This window comes from Anomalospiza imberbis, chromosome 1 (assembly GCF_031753505.1).
Source record: "Anomalospiza imberbis isolate Cuckoo-Finch-1a 21T00152 chromosome 1, ASM3175350v1, whole genome shotgun sequence".
Taxonomy (NCBI): Eukaryota; Metazoa; Chordata; class Aves; order Passeriformes; family Viduidae; genus Anomalospiza; species Anomalospiza imberbis.
The window spans coordinates 88,389,757-88,405,419 of NC_089681.1; the positions used below are offsets into that span (position 1 = coordinate 88,389,757).

Below are 15,663 nucleotides of genomic sequence, written 5' to 3' on the forward strand. Positions count from 1 at the left end.
CAGGCAAAGGGTAGAACAAAATAAGTCTGATATAAATATTTTTAAACACTTCTAATATAAATTAATTTAAAATAATAATTACATATTTTTCCTTAAAAGCCAGGTAAGGAAAGAACAATAAGGGTATTTTCTGCTTCCAAACAGTACTCAGCTGGAGCAGGTGTCCATGGATACACCAGTTTTCGCCGTCACTGATCATCTAATTGTGAGAGGAACAGTATAACATTTCCCTTTCTCCCACCTAAGTTAATGAGTGGTGTGAAATAATGACAAAAATAGCAAGGATTAAACAAAATTGCCACTGCCATAAAACCACTGACAACTTCTTGGATTGATATCGCTCCAAAGATAACATTAAATCTTGTGCTGAAGAATGTAATCCAGGCAAAGGTTGTGACCCACATAAAAAACCCCACATCATTCCAGAGTCCAAAGTGGCAGAGCAAAATAGTCTCTTCTTATTTCTTTAGCTGTTTGGGGCTGCACAGATGTGATCAAGATTTTACTTGCTGGGCAGTTTTGTTACAGACAGGACCAAAGCTGTTTGGTTTAGACTGGATTTGGTGTTCCTTAATGACGGAACCACCGCTGTGCGCGGGTGAAGGTGGCTCTTAGCCCTGCATTATGGCAGCAGGTGTCTGTGTCTCTGTAGTGGACCCAATAGTGGATTTTATTGTCCCATCTACTGAAGTTGTGAAGCTGTCTGAAGCCTGCAGCATGATTTCACGCTTTTGCTTGCTCTGCACTGCAGACACTGTGTCTTTGGTGCCAAACACATTGGAGCTGGCAAAAACAGGGCATCAGCAAAGCCATAGAACATCCTTTCTCCATGATCCTTCAGGGCATGGAAATGGTTTGGCAGAAGGGTAAAAGTAACTGTAATTTGTCCTGCTGCCATCAGCAAAACCTCCCAGACCTTGGGATTCAGGGTCCATAGGCCAGCAGTCACTCTAGAGGAGACATTCCACAGCCTCGGGAAAAGACCCCTATTTGTGTGGGTTTTGAGGGACAGAAACTGCTGCTGTCAGAGGTCACCCTGGAATGTTTCTGTGTCTGCTAAATGTTTTGCTAAGGTACAACATTGTCAGTGGGGAGAAAAGCAATAGGAAGAGAATATGTGAGAATATGTGTGAATAGGTGGAGTAGTTTCAAAATTACAGGCAGATATGCTGAAACCTTTAAGGCCAAAAGGGCAGTGGGAGACTTGTTAGGATTTATATCGGAGTTCAAAACTTTATCCACAATGTTCCCTGTAGAAAATGCATACAGGCTAGTGGTTTTGTTTTAGTGCTGTAGTTGAATTGAATTGTTGGTTCCATGTTAGTATGCTGCCTTGGTTTAAACTCTTACTGCCTTTTTTTCTTCAGTCTGCTTCCTCATGCATTTCCTGAGATATTGCATTTAAATAGTGCTAAATTAAAAAAATAAAAAGGAAATAAATGTTTAGCTTTTTTTCATTGTATATAGTTGAGCAAGTCTTTCTAAGGAAAGTCTCACATCCTTGTGTCATTGAGTCAAGTTTGTTTTATTTTTGAAGAACAGTCTATCAGAAGAAATTCTGTAATAGCAAAGCAATTGTATGTCTCTTGAAAAACAGATTTTTTGTACAAACAAATTCTGTTTAGAATGCAAATAATGGATAATAATATTTTTAAAAAATATTTTGACAGCACCATTTTAAAATACTCCAGGAGTGATTAAATGCTGTAATAGGCAGCTGTCAGGTACGTTTACAGTGCTTCTGCCACAAAAGAAACACAGTTACTAATCTTTCTTCAGTCTTTCTTGCTGACGTTTTGAATGAAGCACATGAACATGATGGAAATGAGGAGTTTTTAAACTCTGCTTTGCTCGGAGCCATTACTAAGGAAAAAACTACAGCAAATAGTACCAATTAAATTTTAATTGGCACCTCAGATCGTATGAGCAAGGTGTACCATGGCAGAAGTTAAAAATTTCAAAGACCTGATAGGTTTTTCTTTCTAATACTTCCAGAGTTTGTCTACTTTCCCTTCTAATGATTAAGGTAGCAGGATTTCAGCTGTTTTCCAGACTGATGTTGCTGCTGCTGCTGTTACAATGTACCTCTGTGTTACCAGTCTCCAGTTAGACCTGGTAATGGAACAGCTGACGCCAACTCGGAATCTTCCTCACAGAAGCCATGTCTAAAAAAAGCAAAAACTGAAATTCCTCAGCTCAGGTCCAGTGATTCCACTGTTTTGGGTTTTTTTTTTTTGTTCTTGGTGGGTTTTTTTTGGGTTTTTTTTTTTTTTTTTTTGTTTTGTTTTTTGTTGGAGTCTGAGGATGGAAAACATTGGAGATCATTTTGGAAATTAATATTCCATTAAAAAAACCAACAAACACAAAACCAAAAAACCCAGCACAAACAAAGCCAACAAAGAAAATAGCAAATAATTCTAAAAAAAAAAAAAAAAATAGGGTTGATTTCTTACTTAGAAGCTTGGCAGGGTCCTGAGTTCCTTGAGGAAGCATGGTTTGGATTGCAGGTGTTGGGGTTTGTATTTGCTCAAGTGGTTTGCACATTTTATCCCTGATCTGACAGAGAACTTTAGTTGCTACCACAATCCAATTTACGAATAATAATAAAAATGCAGTACTGCTATGTCTCACCTCCTCTCTCACAGCCATAGTCCTTTCTAGACTCATTTGGCATATTCTGCTTGTGGAGCTAAAACTGCCGGTCTTCTCACAGAGGTAAAGCAACTTGCTGAACTGTTCTGGGTTTGCCCCTAGAACTAAACCATGTTTACAGACACCTCGTGCTGCTGCATAACCACTACTAATCACTGTCACAAAATAAGGCAGTTCTTTCAACAATAGGTGCCATGGGAAAGGAAGATACACGTGAACAAAATGCAAACAAAAAGGAACCCAGGGATTTTGTTTGCTCTTCACAATTCACTGCTCAGAGGCAATAGGTGAAGTTGCCACGTTCCAGTGATTCAGAAAACAAACCACAAAATGTTATTGTGAAAGAAGCTCCTGGAATGAGCGCAGCATGTTAAAATGTAACAGGAGGTTTCACCTGCATGGAGAAGGCTTATTTTATCTCCCTCATCTTTTTTTCTTATTGTTCCATTTATTACTACTTTTCACCAGTTTTTCTCACTTGAATTCACTGGTGTTATATCTTCCTCAAGCCTCCACATTGATCTTGGCTCTTCTCGCTTAAGTGAATCAGTAGTGTGTGCAATATTCCAGGGTGATTATTTTTGAGCAAGGATAGGCTGAAGAATGGAAAGTTTCTCCTAACTGTGGATAGCTTTCCTTTCTTAGATGATATGCCACAACAGTCCAGTTCACCACTGGAAAGTAGTTAAATGCAGAAGATTTTTACATGTAAACTAGTAAAAGGTTAAATATATTAAAAACATTTTCCCCAAGTAGCTGTGTGCCAGTGGGAAAACTGTTTAATGAATATTCTAATCTGAAATTTATAACTGTAGTGATTCAGGCTGCGAGCGTGTTTTTTTTCCAAAGGATGTTGTAAAGTACCAGAAGTATCTGTTGACCTCTGGTCTCTGGGCAGCCGTAAGAGCAATTTTTTTTTTCAGTTTGATACCAGTAATTGAGGACAGTGGAGTTAAATCGGAGCAAAATGAGTAAAGTAGAAATGAATCATGGCCCTTTTCTCTATGGGAGTAGAGAGACAAGTTTCTCTGTTAAAAACAGAAGACAGAAGTAATCACAGAGAGAAATATTTTACAGCATTGCTGTTTTTCTCTCCTTTCCACCAGTTCATGTGGGGCTTGGGGGGATTTCAGGTTAGGTACATTAAAGGACTCCCACACAAGAAACCTGTGCTTCTTAGAGACTGGTTGCTCTTTGAAATGTAGAGAGGGGCCAAGTCATTTTCATCATCAGTTTGAATTTTTTCAGAAAAAGCTAAACAGACTGCTTTTTTTCATTGTTGGTGAGCATTTCTGTATGTGTGTGACATAAACTCAATGTTTCTGTTACTCTAATATATCAGCATTTTACATGTCCAAGACACTGAAACAATTTCCTAAAGCAGCAAATAACCATTAAACTAAAGTACAGCAGGGGAGGTAAATAATTTTAACACATAAGTCTTATATCTGTACATAAACGTGTGTTTAAAAAAAAGATTGGGTAGTGGGAGCATCAGAGGTACTTGGTTTCATGATAGTTTTTGCATTCTGAGTACTTTTGTAAATATACGACTTACTGTAACAGTTTCATCATAGTTTGGATAACAACCTGTATCTAAGACTTCTGTAATCTTTCTTTTTCCTTTGTCTTTTCACTACTTAAAATTAAATCTGAAAGAAAAGAATTGGTATATAGTACTGAAAGATCAGGCACTTTAAGATTGCATTATTTCAGCTACTGGGAATATTTATGTGTTTAGTTTATTGTGTGTATTCTGTATTTTCCACAGCTCTCTTCCTGTTAAGCTACAAATCTCACCTTGTTACTCTCTGTTTGCAGTGGAAACAAAAGCAGTTCATGTGCCAGGTAGTGTATAGGAACTGCAGAACTGCTGAGTTGTGATTATCAGAGCAGGCTTCACTTCTGATATTTCTCATCCAGAGCATCATCTCCTTTCACCTTGTATGAGTGCTGTTAAAACATGCAGGATGAAATTTCTTTCTTCCTACACACAGGCAGAGTTGTCGTGTGCTTTGGTAGAAGTGCTCAGACGTTTGAAAATGTAGCCTGAATCAATCCAGAGGGCTGTATGAGGGCGTACAGATTGGGGTAGTGCTTGTGCATGTGCAGTTTCCCAGGGCTTTCAATTGAATAGGAAGATGCTTTTCCTCTGATCTGTGTTAATTCCTTATCCTGTGGGAATTAGAAGTGAAGGCAGTGTCTGTGACTACATGAAGGACAATGGGCAAGAACCAGGTGCCAGAATGATGTCACCCTTCAGTGTATGTAACAACCAGCATAACTGATCAGTCATTTTAAGCCAGCCAGTGAAGTCATTCCTCATGCCAAGAATTCACAAGCTTACAGCATTAAATTTTATAATGAGTGAAAAACATAAGGCCAGACTTTTTTTTTTCCTCTCATCATTTTATTCACTTATCAATATGAGCAAATGAGGTAAATGTGCCAGCTACGTGGGTAGAGCAGTTTATAAATATAGCAGTAATAATTGCTGGCTAATTGGATCATTCCTTCATTGTTGCCCATTTTATAAATATCCTAGGGTTGGAAGAGGTAGATTTTAATTGGCAAATGTTGGGGGAACTCATCCTCCTTAAAACAAACAAACAAAAAAAGTTCTTTGACTAATAATCATGGAAAGTGACAAAATACAATTTTGTTCTGCTAGACAACTTTATGCTTTTTCTTGTTATTTGGTCTGGCAGTAGGAAATTAAGTGTTGAGTTTTGCTTTGGAAGGGTTCTGGAACCCCTGTTAATAACCTCACCAAATCAGGAACAGTCAGTCTCCAGAGCAAAAGAGCTGTAGTTCTTGAAAAATATTAGCACTCAGAAATGTCACCTGTTAATAACCTCCCTAGGTTCAGCCCTCCTTCCCACCCTTCTCCTCTCTGCTGTGCTGTGGGAAGGCAGCTCCTGCTGGCTATGAGGTGCTGCTGTGTCCTGGATCAGCAGACAGGTTGGTCCAGTGCTGCTGTTCAGGAAGCACTTCGGTTTGATTGTACACATCTTTCTCTGAAGGCTATTTGTGAGCTAAAAAGCATCACCTTCATCTTCCCAGAACAAGGAAAAGGAATGTTCTACTTCAGACTCAAAGGATTCCTGGTTTCCTACAGGGCCATAATCTCTATATAGATTTAGCAGTCCAGAAACAGGCAATGCATAGTAGAGAAGAATTTTAGCAAAAGATATTTTTTGTTTCATGTATCTTAAGAGTTTTAAAAACCATTTATTAGAATTGTGGCTTTTATGATGTTTTTATTCACCATAACTTGAATGTTTCAATAGCATATGAAAGACACTAATTTTAATGATAAGCATATCTCATTTTCTTTCAGAGAGCATTAAATAGGAAAAAATTGACTCCAACTGAATTCAGCAATAAGGAAAACTCTGAATCAAGCACTGAGCATGATAAAGAAAACTCATTTATCAAAACTGTACCAAGAAGAGTTAAAATATTTGATGGAGGGCAAGTATTGTACTTTGTGTACTAGATATCATTGGAAAGATACTTTTTCTTAGATTCTAGACTTTGCAGAGATGTTGCTTCTTGATTGATTTATTTTAAACAACGGTTCCCATATTATGGTCTGTGGATGTTGGTTTATATTTCCAAGAAAAATGGAAAGTCATCAGTAGCATGAAGCCATGAGAGTTATGAGAAGGGGTAATAAAATAAAGAACAGTAGGCTGTGCGATTCTTTTTTTTTTCCAGGGAATGAGCATTAATCAGTGCTAAAGGCAGCTAGATATAGCCAGAGATGTAAATTCTGTTCCTATGTTTCTCTTACATGATAAATAATACCTATTCTGCAGCAAGGATGTATAACTGTAGCTGGCAAGGAAATAGTCCAGGGGCTAAGCAGCAGCCCGCAGTGCTGTCTCTGGCAGCTTGCTGTGGCATACACAGGCTGGAGAGCTCTGATTTGAAAAGTGCTATGGAAATATTTACTGAGAGCCCTCCTCCCTGCACCATAATAATTTAAATCTGTTGCCTGATGCAAATAACAGTTGCTTTAGCCGCAGTGTTGCACTATGTACAACATCTTATAAAACAGATTTTTAAATAGAAAAGTGCCAGTGTCACCTGTAAAATTTTGTAGCACAAATAGGCATATTTGAGTAATTTCAATGGTCAGCTGTAGGGCTTTAGTTACTGGTTCCCAGTTTGAATCTAGTCTAGGCCAGCAGTTAAATCATTACCAGCTGCCCAGGTAAAATACTGTTGTGTCTCTGCTCAGATCCAGACATTGCAAGGTCCAGGTCACAAAAGCTTAACACAACATTTGGCATCCTTGAGTGGAAATATGAAGGGCATAATTGAATACAAATTACTTTTTCCATCTAGAGACAGTCCCCATAGGCTGAGTCCAGAGGACATTGATAGGGAATTTTAAAGACTTTCTCATCATTATAACTAATGTTACTCCTTTTCTGCATAAGGCAGAGCCTCAAAGATGCTCTTTTAAAGCTCCCTCAAACCTGCAGGTGCTCAAACCTACTTCCAAGACACCTTTAAAAGATATGTTCCTGTGTTGCTAAGAGGAAATTTGAAATCTTTAAATGTTTAGTAGCAACAGTACCTTTATTTAAAAAGATTAGCTGCTATTCCTTAACAGGTCTATGAATAAGCTAGTGATAAATATAGATATTAATTTAACAAATACATACAGGAGTGAGCAGAAAAATAGCATGATTGGTTTTGTCAGTTATTTATATTCATTTAATGAGTTATTTTAAAAATTCTGGTAGATGAGGGTTTCTGGCCAGACTCATTTTCCCATTACAACTGATTGCCTTACTCTTATGGTACTGTTACTAGGTACAAGTCAAATGAAGACTATGTGTATGTGAGAGGGAGAGGGAGAGGGAAATATATCTGTGAGGAATGTGGAATACGTTGCAAGAAACCCAGCATGCTGAAGAAGCACATTCGCACACACACCGATGTCCGTCCTTACCACTGCAATTACTGCAACTTTTCCTTCAAAACTAAAGGTAAGGCTACTTTATAAGGTATGTTTTCCCTTTTTTCTTTCTACTTTAAAGTACAGTTCTTTTCTTCTATCAGTTGGCTGTTCATGAGCTAAAGAGGTTCCCTCTCTGTGGCATTTTATTATCTAATGCTTCAAATACTAGTAATTTATTTCCTGCTTGTCCTTTGTCTTCTATATATTTTTTCATATGATCACATCTTCATATGATGAACTATCTGGCATGCCACAGTGGGTGAGAAATCGGAGTGGAAGAGGGAAATCATGGGAGTATGATGAAAGTTAGGTGAAGACAAGTGAGATGGTTAGCTGCTCATCCTAGATAGAGATGGGACAGAATTTTAAATCCCTTACAGTGTCTTTTGGAGGTAGGAGATGGATGTATATTGTACTTGTATTGGCACTCAACCAATTGCTCTAGGAAATAAATTTGCCTCTAATAAATCACTGTATTGAATTTTTTTTTTTTTTTTTTTTTTTTTTTTTTTTTTTTTTTTTACTCTTGAAGGACAAAGGTTTGCTTTCCACTTGACCTTCTAAGACCCAGAGCTGGATGTCTACTTTTTAAAGCCTTTTTATTACTTTAGATACTTAAGTGTATCCCAGTTTATGCAGGCAATATATTAAACAGTGATACATCCAGGACTCAAGTGAAACAGACAGGAGAAGTTCACAGCCAAAATAATTTCAGGAAAAAAAAAAAGCAGTAAATTTTTTCTTGGCTTTGAACATCATTTAGCAGCAATTCCCCCCCCAAGCTGTAACCTCAGGAACATTTGTGTTTTTAATGGGTTTGAGACTATGCAGCAGTTGGATTGAAAACTTCCAAGAAATAACACATTGCTGCACAAAGTGGGATGAATAGGCTTCAGATGTGTCAAAACTCATCACTGCATCCTGACAGGCTGGGTCATCATATTGCCTTTACAATGAAATGCTGGAGTGCAAACCCAGTAAATTCTCATTATGGTTTTTGCAGAGGAGGGGTGCTGGCCAAGTTCAGGTAATTAAGTTCTGCCCGTGTAAACATCTCCCTGGTTTCACTTGTAGCAAATACTTGTATGCATATCCTCTTCTGCATTTGCTGTGCCTGGCTCGTGCCATTGCTGCTGGCAGTAGGGTCACACAGTTGGGTGTTTGATGTTTGGTAAGCCTCTCTTCATGACAGGACAGTGTAGCCAGTAGTTTCATGAAGTGTGCGAAAACTGGAAAATTTGCTATTTTGTGAGTCAATATATTCGCAACAATTATTTTAACATTTGGGATGAATCACCACCTTCATTCCAAAGCAGAAATAAAGTACTCCACAACCATAGAAGAGTCAGCATTATAGTTTAATTTTTCCTAATTAAATACCTCAAAGAAACATTTTTTTGTGAAGTTTAAGGTGGGCACTTACTTCTAGTAACATACATTTCATAAATATCATCATTTACAGATCTGAGCCACTCTTCTTAATATTTACCATATTTTATTTTTAAAGGAGAGGAGGAGAGCAGCCTGTGGGGCCTCTCAGCTACACATTCACTTTTGAGATTCAGATCAAGTATGTTCATGCTCTTATTTGTAAAAAAATTAACATGTTTGCTTAAGTTGGCATTGAAAATGTTTACACTAAAAATAGAATTCATCAAATACTGGAAGAGCTGCAAGATACAAACTTCAGTTTCACGTGATAGTTTTCTGTCAACACGACTTTGAATCACCCCTTAAACAAAGGAGCGATCTCTTACACCAGTACAAAATACATCATAATTTAGAATTTCCATCCTCATCTATTTTATCTCAATAAAAGACTTCCTGAAATGTAGACAGCATGTTGGTAGCATTCAGGATGGTGAATCTGCTGCAGCCCTTGACAGCTTGCATTGAGGGACAAGGTTCTAGCAAGTGTGAAATCAAATTATAACATTGTTATAAATGTAGCTGAAGAAGAGATGGACACGTTGAGCATATATCTGTAGACATTTGTGTACTCACAGAGCAGATAATTTTGGGTTTTTTTTCTTAAGGAAATTTAACAAAGCATATGAAGTCAAAGGCACATAGCAAGAAGTGCATGGATTTGGGAGTCTCAGTAGGCTTAATAGATGACCAAGATGGAGAAGAAGAATTTGGTAAGAAATTAAAATCTTCTTTCTTTACTGATTTTTTGTGTCTATTTTGTCATCTCAGCTTCTTACCCTTTCTTTTCCAAAGCTTTTTAATTCTTGTACAGGGAAAAGATACAGAGATAAAAATCTTAAGAACTTAAGAACTAGTCCAAGGGAGCCAGAAACACTGGAAAAACTTTTCACTGAAAGAAATGACAAGCATATGCTAAGGATAAATTGCTGCTGAATTTTTCACAAAGTGTTATGCAGTTTAGCTTTATCACTTTCACAGATAAATATGACAAGATTGAAAATACCAGAAAAACAGCTGTTTGCCTGGAAAAAATGCAGTCAAGTGTAGTGCTTCTTTGAAAATAGTTGTGCATGAAATGGTCCAAGTTTCGGGATGCATATTTCATAGAAATTAAATCACTAACATGCCACACAAATCACAAATATGTTGCTGAGTGCTTTGCAAGGAGGTTAATCATCTTCCAGCATAGAACTCTGTCCTCCTTCACAAATAATTGGGATAAATCTGCAGATAGAGAACATGCAGAAATTAAAAACATTATTCATCTTCACCTGGTCTACTTCTTCATTAGTGTTGAGAATGTTTTCAGAATGAATATATTTGCTAAAAAAATGGAATTCTGCACTTCCCAAATCCCAAGAAGATTCTGCTGACGAGGAGATGAGACCAAGGACAGTAAAGGGGAGCCATACCAGGTTCATGAGTGACTTGTTTGGCATGATAAGAAAGGTGTGCCTGCACCAGAGCCAGTGAGATGGAGAACAGGATTGTGCATTAGGACTGTTTGGGATTTTGGCATGTCTCAGTGCAATGATGGCATTTTTCCCTGCCTCACATTCCTCTGTGGGGAGATGAGTCCTGTTGCCTTGCTTTGGTGTATTTTTCTCCCTCCAGTGGAATAGTTTATTAGATTGTGGTTGAGGCTTGGAGAGAAGAAAGCAGTAGGGGTCTTTATTTAAGCTGTAAGGGAAAAGAAAGATGAATGCACTTGCTTCCATATGACAACCACTGGCAGAATAAGCGAATCATCTTGAATCTAATTCTAAATAATGCTGGGAATATGACTCAGCTGCTGTGATTCAGTAGTGCACTAGGTAGAAAGAAACCTGCATTTTTCAATATACTCTTTTTTTAATAAGGAAAATATATGTCTCCCTTCACAGTTTGAGGAACCAGATAAATAAAACAGAAGATAAGCAGCAGAACAAATTACTGTCTTTTTTATTACAGAGGAACAATTTTTATTAATAATTTCAGTCCTCACATGACAGAAAAATTGTCACTGTTTAAGCAATGTTCTGTAGCATTGGACATTTTTATGAGTTTCATAAACTACAGGTGAACAGATATTACCATTTACTAGGAACTGAAAACATTTTATTGATTGATAAATTGATATTCCAAATTGCATGCATCAAAAGTTGCATTTGTGATTACAATGCAATGGGAAATGTTTCAAATGTTAACTGAATGTTCAGTAACACAGGGTTGAAGGAAGCCACTTCAAACCTTTGTTGAAAGAATGCTTTCCTTTGACCTCAAGACTATTTAGTTAAGAAAGAGAGAGGCTTTCCCTTTTTACATATCATGTACAGGCATGTTTGACCATAGTATATTATATATGCCCTAAAATATGTTCTTTGCTCAGCACGGTAATTACTAATAAATGAAATACTCTATTTTGGAAAAAAAAACCCCTACCTTTTCCAAAGGATCTGTCTCAGGTACCCATAGCAAAACCATCAGTGCAGCACAAAGTTCAGCACTAGAAACCTATCCAAGAATCAGGGTAATTAAACCTCTGATAAAGGTGCATTTGCTTCAGCCAAACCAGTCCGGCATCTCCAGTTGCTGCAGAGCACAGGGCCTTTACAATTATCCATGGAAATTTAGTAAGCAACCCTACACTTCAAAAATGTGATTTCATCCATCTGCTCACCGGGCCAACCGTGAAGGTTTTTCTCATGATAATTCAGAATCTTTCTTGTCAGCTTATTTTTAAGGTAGAATCAGGAGGGGAAAAAAGTGTGATGTATTTGTGTACGTATTTTTTGGTGTGTGGTTCAGTTGCCCTCTCTGAAATCCTGAACATGCTAATTTTAGGAAGCGCTTGAATCAGCTTCAACCACCTCTTTGGCTGCCCTTTCTTTCCTCAGGGCAGAGCAGCAGAGCTCACACTGGGGCCAGCACCCGTCGTGCCAGGTCTGGGCTCCAGGGACAGCCCTGGCAGCAACACGTCACCCACAAAGGACCGTGTGTGATGGGCCGTGGGTACTGAGCTGCACTTGTGGTGTTACATCTTTGGCGCTTCCACCCCTCCTCCCTCTGGCATGCATTGCTGGCACAGTTGTGCCACATATCCTTCAGATGTTTTAAAAACCAGCATCTTCAAATGCCTACATTTTTGGGGTTTGGTTGTTAAAAATATTCTGTCTTTTAGAGAGTGGTATGTCTACTCCCATTGCTTTCCTCAGCTGGAAGGCAACGTGAGAAGCAGTAGAGAAAGGTGCAGAAAATCTGATACGAAATAATTATGACCTCAGAAAAAAAACTTCTTCCTGAAGACTGTGTGAAATTGGCCTGTTTCCTGACCTGTAAAATGTCTGTCTGTCTATCTGTCTGTCTCCACCTAATTCATTATCTGAACATTTGGAATACTGATTATTCTTATGGTAATAGAAATGTCTGCACCTTTGCTTAAAATAACTAAGCTGTATGCCTTCCACTAGAATTCCACTTTGAATTAGAGAATTTACCCAGAAATTTAAGAAAGCCACCAAAGGACTTTGCTGGTTCCAGTCCTTTGTAGCTTTTTTTTTTTTTTTTTTTTTTAAGTCTGGGTGATCACAGTTATTTCAATATACAATTCTTTAGATTCATATGAGAAGCCAGCTGTGACCAACAGCAGTACAGATTAAATGGATGGAGACTGAACCAGGAGTGCAAACTCATGCACAATCCTGAGCACAGGCAGACACACACACACAGAGTCTGTTTTTTCAGTAATCTGAGAAGCTGAAATTTTGTTGTGCTGTGGTGTCTCGGGGAAAAAAGAAAGATGCTCTCTAGCTGTCTGAGACTGTATGTGATCAGAGCTTTTAACATAGCATTCTTTGTATTTGGACTTGTCATCATTTGGGTATTAGTAAATACTTTCTGGCCTGGGTTTTTGTATTCAAAACTATTCCCTCATCCATTTATCTTTCATCTTCTGCTCTGTGGAATGTTCTTGTCACCAAAATACAGGGTTACAATGTGAGGAATGTTAATATCTGAATTAAATTGTCAGAGGAGGTGAACTGTTTAGTGTGACAGACTGCAACTGGGGATATCCTCTTTGGCTTGCTCACACAACATTTTGCTATCTAGTCTTAAAAACAACAATAATATGTGTTCAAATTACAACAGTTAAAAACTTTGAACTTGTAATAAGCTAATGTATGAATGGTATTGGTATGTCTGAGTAAACTTGCACAAGAGAATTTCTTGATAATGGAATCAGTAGATGGGCAGAACATTTAAGGGGTTTCTGTGCAAAAATTCTATCCCAAAATATTCATTACTTTACCAGTAAAAAGACCTAACTGTAAGTTTCAGATACATATTTATAAATACCTACACCCACACACATAAAGAAAATACTTCCAATTTCTGCAGTATTATTACCACAGTTCTAAGTTAATTAGCTATATGTTACTGACAGTAGATTTTAAGTGAGTTTCAATGGCTCTTCATTAGCTTAATCATGACTCAGTCTATTGTCACTGAATCTGCATTTAAGAAGAGAAAAATAAATGAAAATCCTTGCAATAATATCCTTCTTTTACAAAGAGAATGGAAGGCTGATTCTGTGTAGTTTACAATAATTATTTTAAACTTTTTTTGTTAATATCAGTGTCTGTTCTTCAACTAGATGTACATTAGGCATCTAGTACATGCTGGAGCTCTATGCCCACAGCTTGATATTAGACTATGTAGTGCTAGGTTTGATTTACAATATACAAATTACTTAAGAAGGTTTAGGTGTAAATAATCTCTTTAAGCAGAAGTTGCTCTTACTTTTTGGTGTAGTTCACTTCATGACTTTCTGTTGTCTAAGGAATGAAAGTCAAAAGCCCACAGATTTTCTTCTTCCCATTTTTGAAGAGCCCTGATAATGACCAGTCTGAACTTAACCCAGTAGATGTCACTGTGAGTCCTGTTAGAGGGTGATGAGCAGTGGACAGTAGCTGAAGCAAGACTGAAATCAGATAATTGAAGCCTATGGACAGGCTTAGAATGACAGGACAGCAGGGTTGGGTACAGATGCTGGCATTGTTTAATGGTATTTTACCACTCTTTAAATTTGTGTGAATGGTTGTGGAAGGATCTATTGCAAGTCTAATACAGCAGGTGAAAGGCAAGCCTAAGTTGTAATTGTGTAGAAGAATGGAGTGAATTGATGGCATGCAGATTTATGCATGCCACTTTCTGATTTATGATCATATAATGACATGCTGAAAAATACTTCTGTCTTTCTTGCCATAGTCTACATTTTTTCTTGAGTTTGATGGAGAATATATGGACTGTAGAATGGATGCATTATATTTAAATGTTTTTATGTAAATGCCAGTCCATAACTGAAGATACTTCCAGAGCCTGAGATAGTAAACTCTGCTTTGTGTTAGTCAGGTGCTAAAAGCCAATAAATGTAATAAATTTAGATTTAGATGCTAATAGATAGTGAATAGCTACTTAGTAAGCTATGTCTTTAATCTGCATAAGGAGAGCTAATGGCAGTCATATAGTTATCTACATAACTGCACATGTCCTTAGTAATCTTTAAAACTGAGCAGTCCAGACTTGTATTTTCAAACTATTCTTGTCTTCCTGCCACTAAAAGAATGAAAATTAACATTTTGCTCTTTATGTGACAACATACTTAAGATGATTAAGTTATAAATATGACTAAGTTACAAGCTTTTGAACTTCATCACTGCATTTGGTGCAGAAATTGCTGAATCTGTAACAGGTCTTCAGTAAGTCAGGTCATGTGGCAATGATACTGCAATTAAAATTAAAAGCTGTAAGTTGAGGTTCTGAAGAACCTTTATTTTAGTACTTTGCAGTATGATGATAATTAGACGGCTGTTGTTAAAACCTTGTACGGTAAGGATTTCCATAGGAAAAACTTCTAATAAAATTAAAAACTTCAATGTACATAAGGAGACATATTTCAATTACCTAATTCATAGCATCCCAGCTGGAAATAGCAGTATGTGGACTTACCAGCCCAGGCACTTCACAAATGGACATGTTAGGATGCTGATAATTCCAGCTAGTGCTATTGTGCTAAAGAACTTGGAGTTCTTTCTTTTCTGCTCTGGGGTAAAATGTCACTATAACAGAGTCTTGTCCAACAAGCTCACCACCAACATAAACACAGTACAGAGCTGACCAGCTGAGGACTGACAGCAAAATAAATGAAGGACTAAGGTACTTTTGTCTATGATTTGTAGACACTTCAATACATAGGATAAAAAATTCAGTTTTCTTAAAAATAATTGTAGCTGGCATATAAACAAAACCCCCAATCAAAAGTTTTGTCCATGTTTCTATTAAGCCTTTATTTCCAGCTGTTCCTAATTTCTGCAGAGTTCAGGTCTGTAAAATTCACTTACTGTGAAGTCCAGGAAGAAGAAAGAGGCTTTCTAAGAATTTAAAAGAAGAGATTGCAGCAGTTGATAGAGGATGAAAGGCATCACCTACTCTTCCAAAAAGACTCTTTGTAAAAAATTGAGGCTGTCTTGAACAGTTTATCTGTTAAAATGGTGAGAGTTGTATTACAAATTCGAAAGAGAAGTAGCTTTCATAAGCCTTCACTTAATAGTGTTAAACTTTTTTCC

The 15,663-nt window shown here is 37.4% G+C and overlaps 1 protein-coding gene across 1 annotated transcript in view; it reads left to right on the forward strand.

The window, feature by feature from the left end:
• Positions 1-15,663, forward strand: part of HIVEP1 (HIVEP zinc finger 1) — a 77,019-nt gene that overhangs the window by 51,528 nt on the left and 9,828 nt on the right. Inside the window, 3 exon segments of the mRNA XM_068186231.1 lie at positions 5,993-6,126; positions 7,480-7,655; positions 9,664-9,768. Of these exon segments, the coding sequence (XP_068042332.1) occupies positions 5,993-6,126; positions 7,480-7,655; positions 9,664-9,768 (415 nt within the window).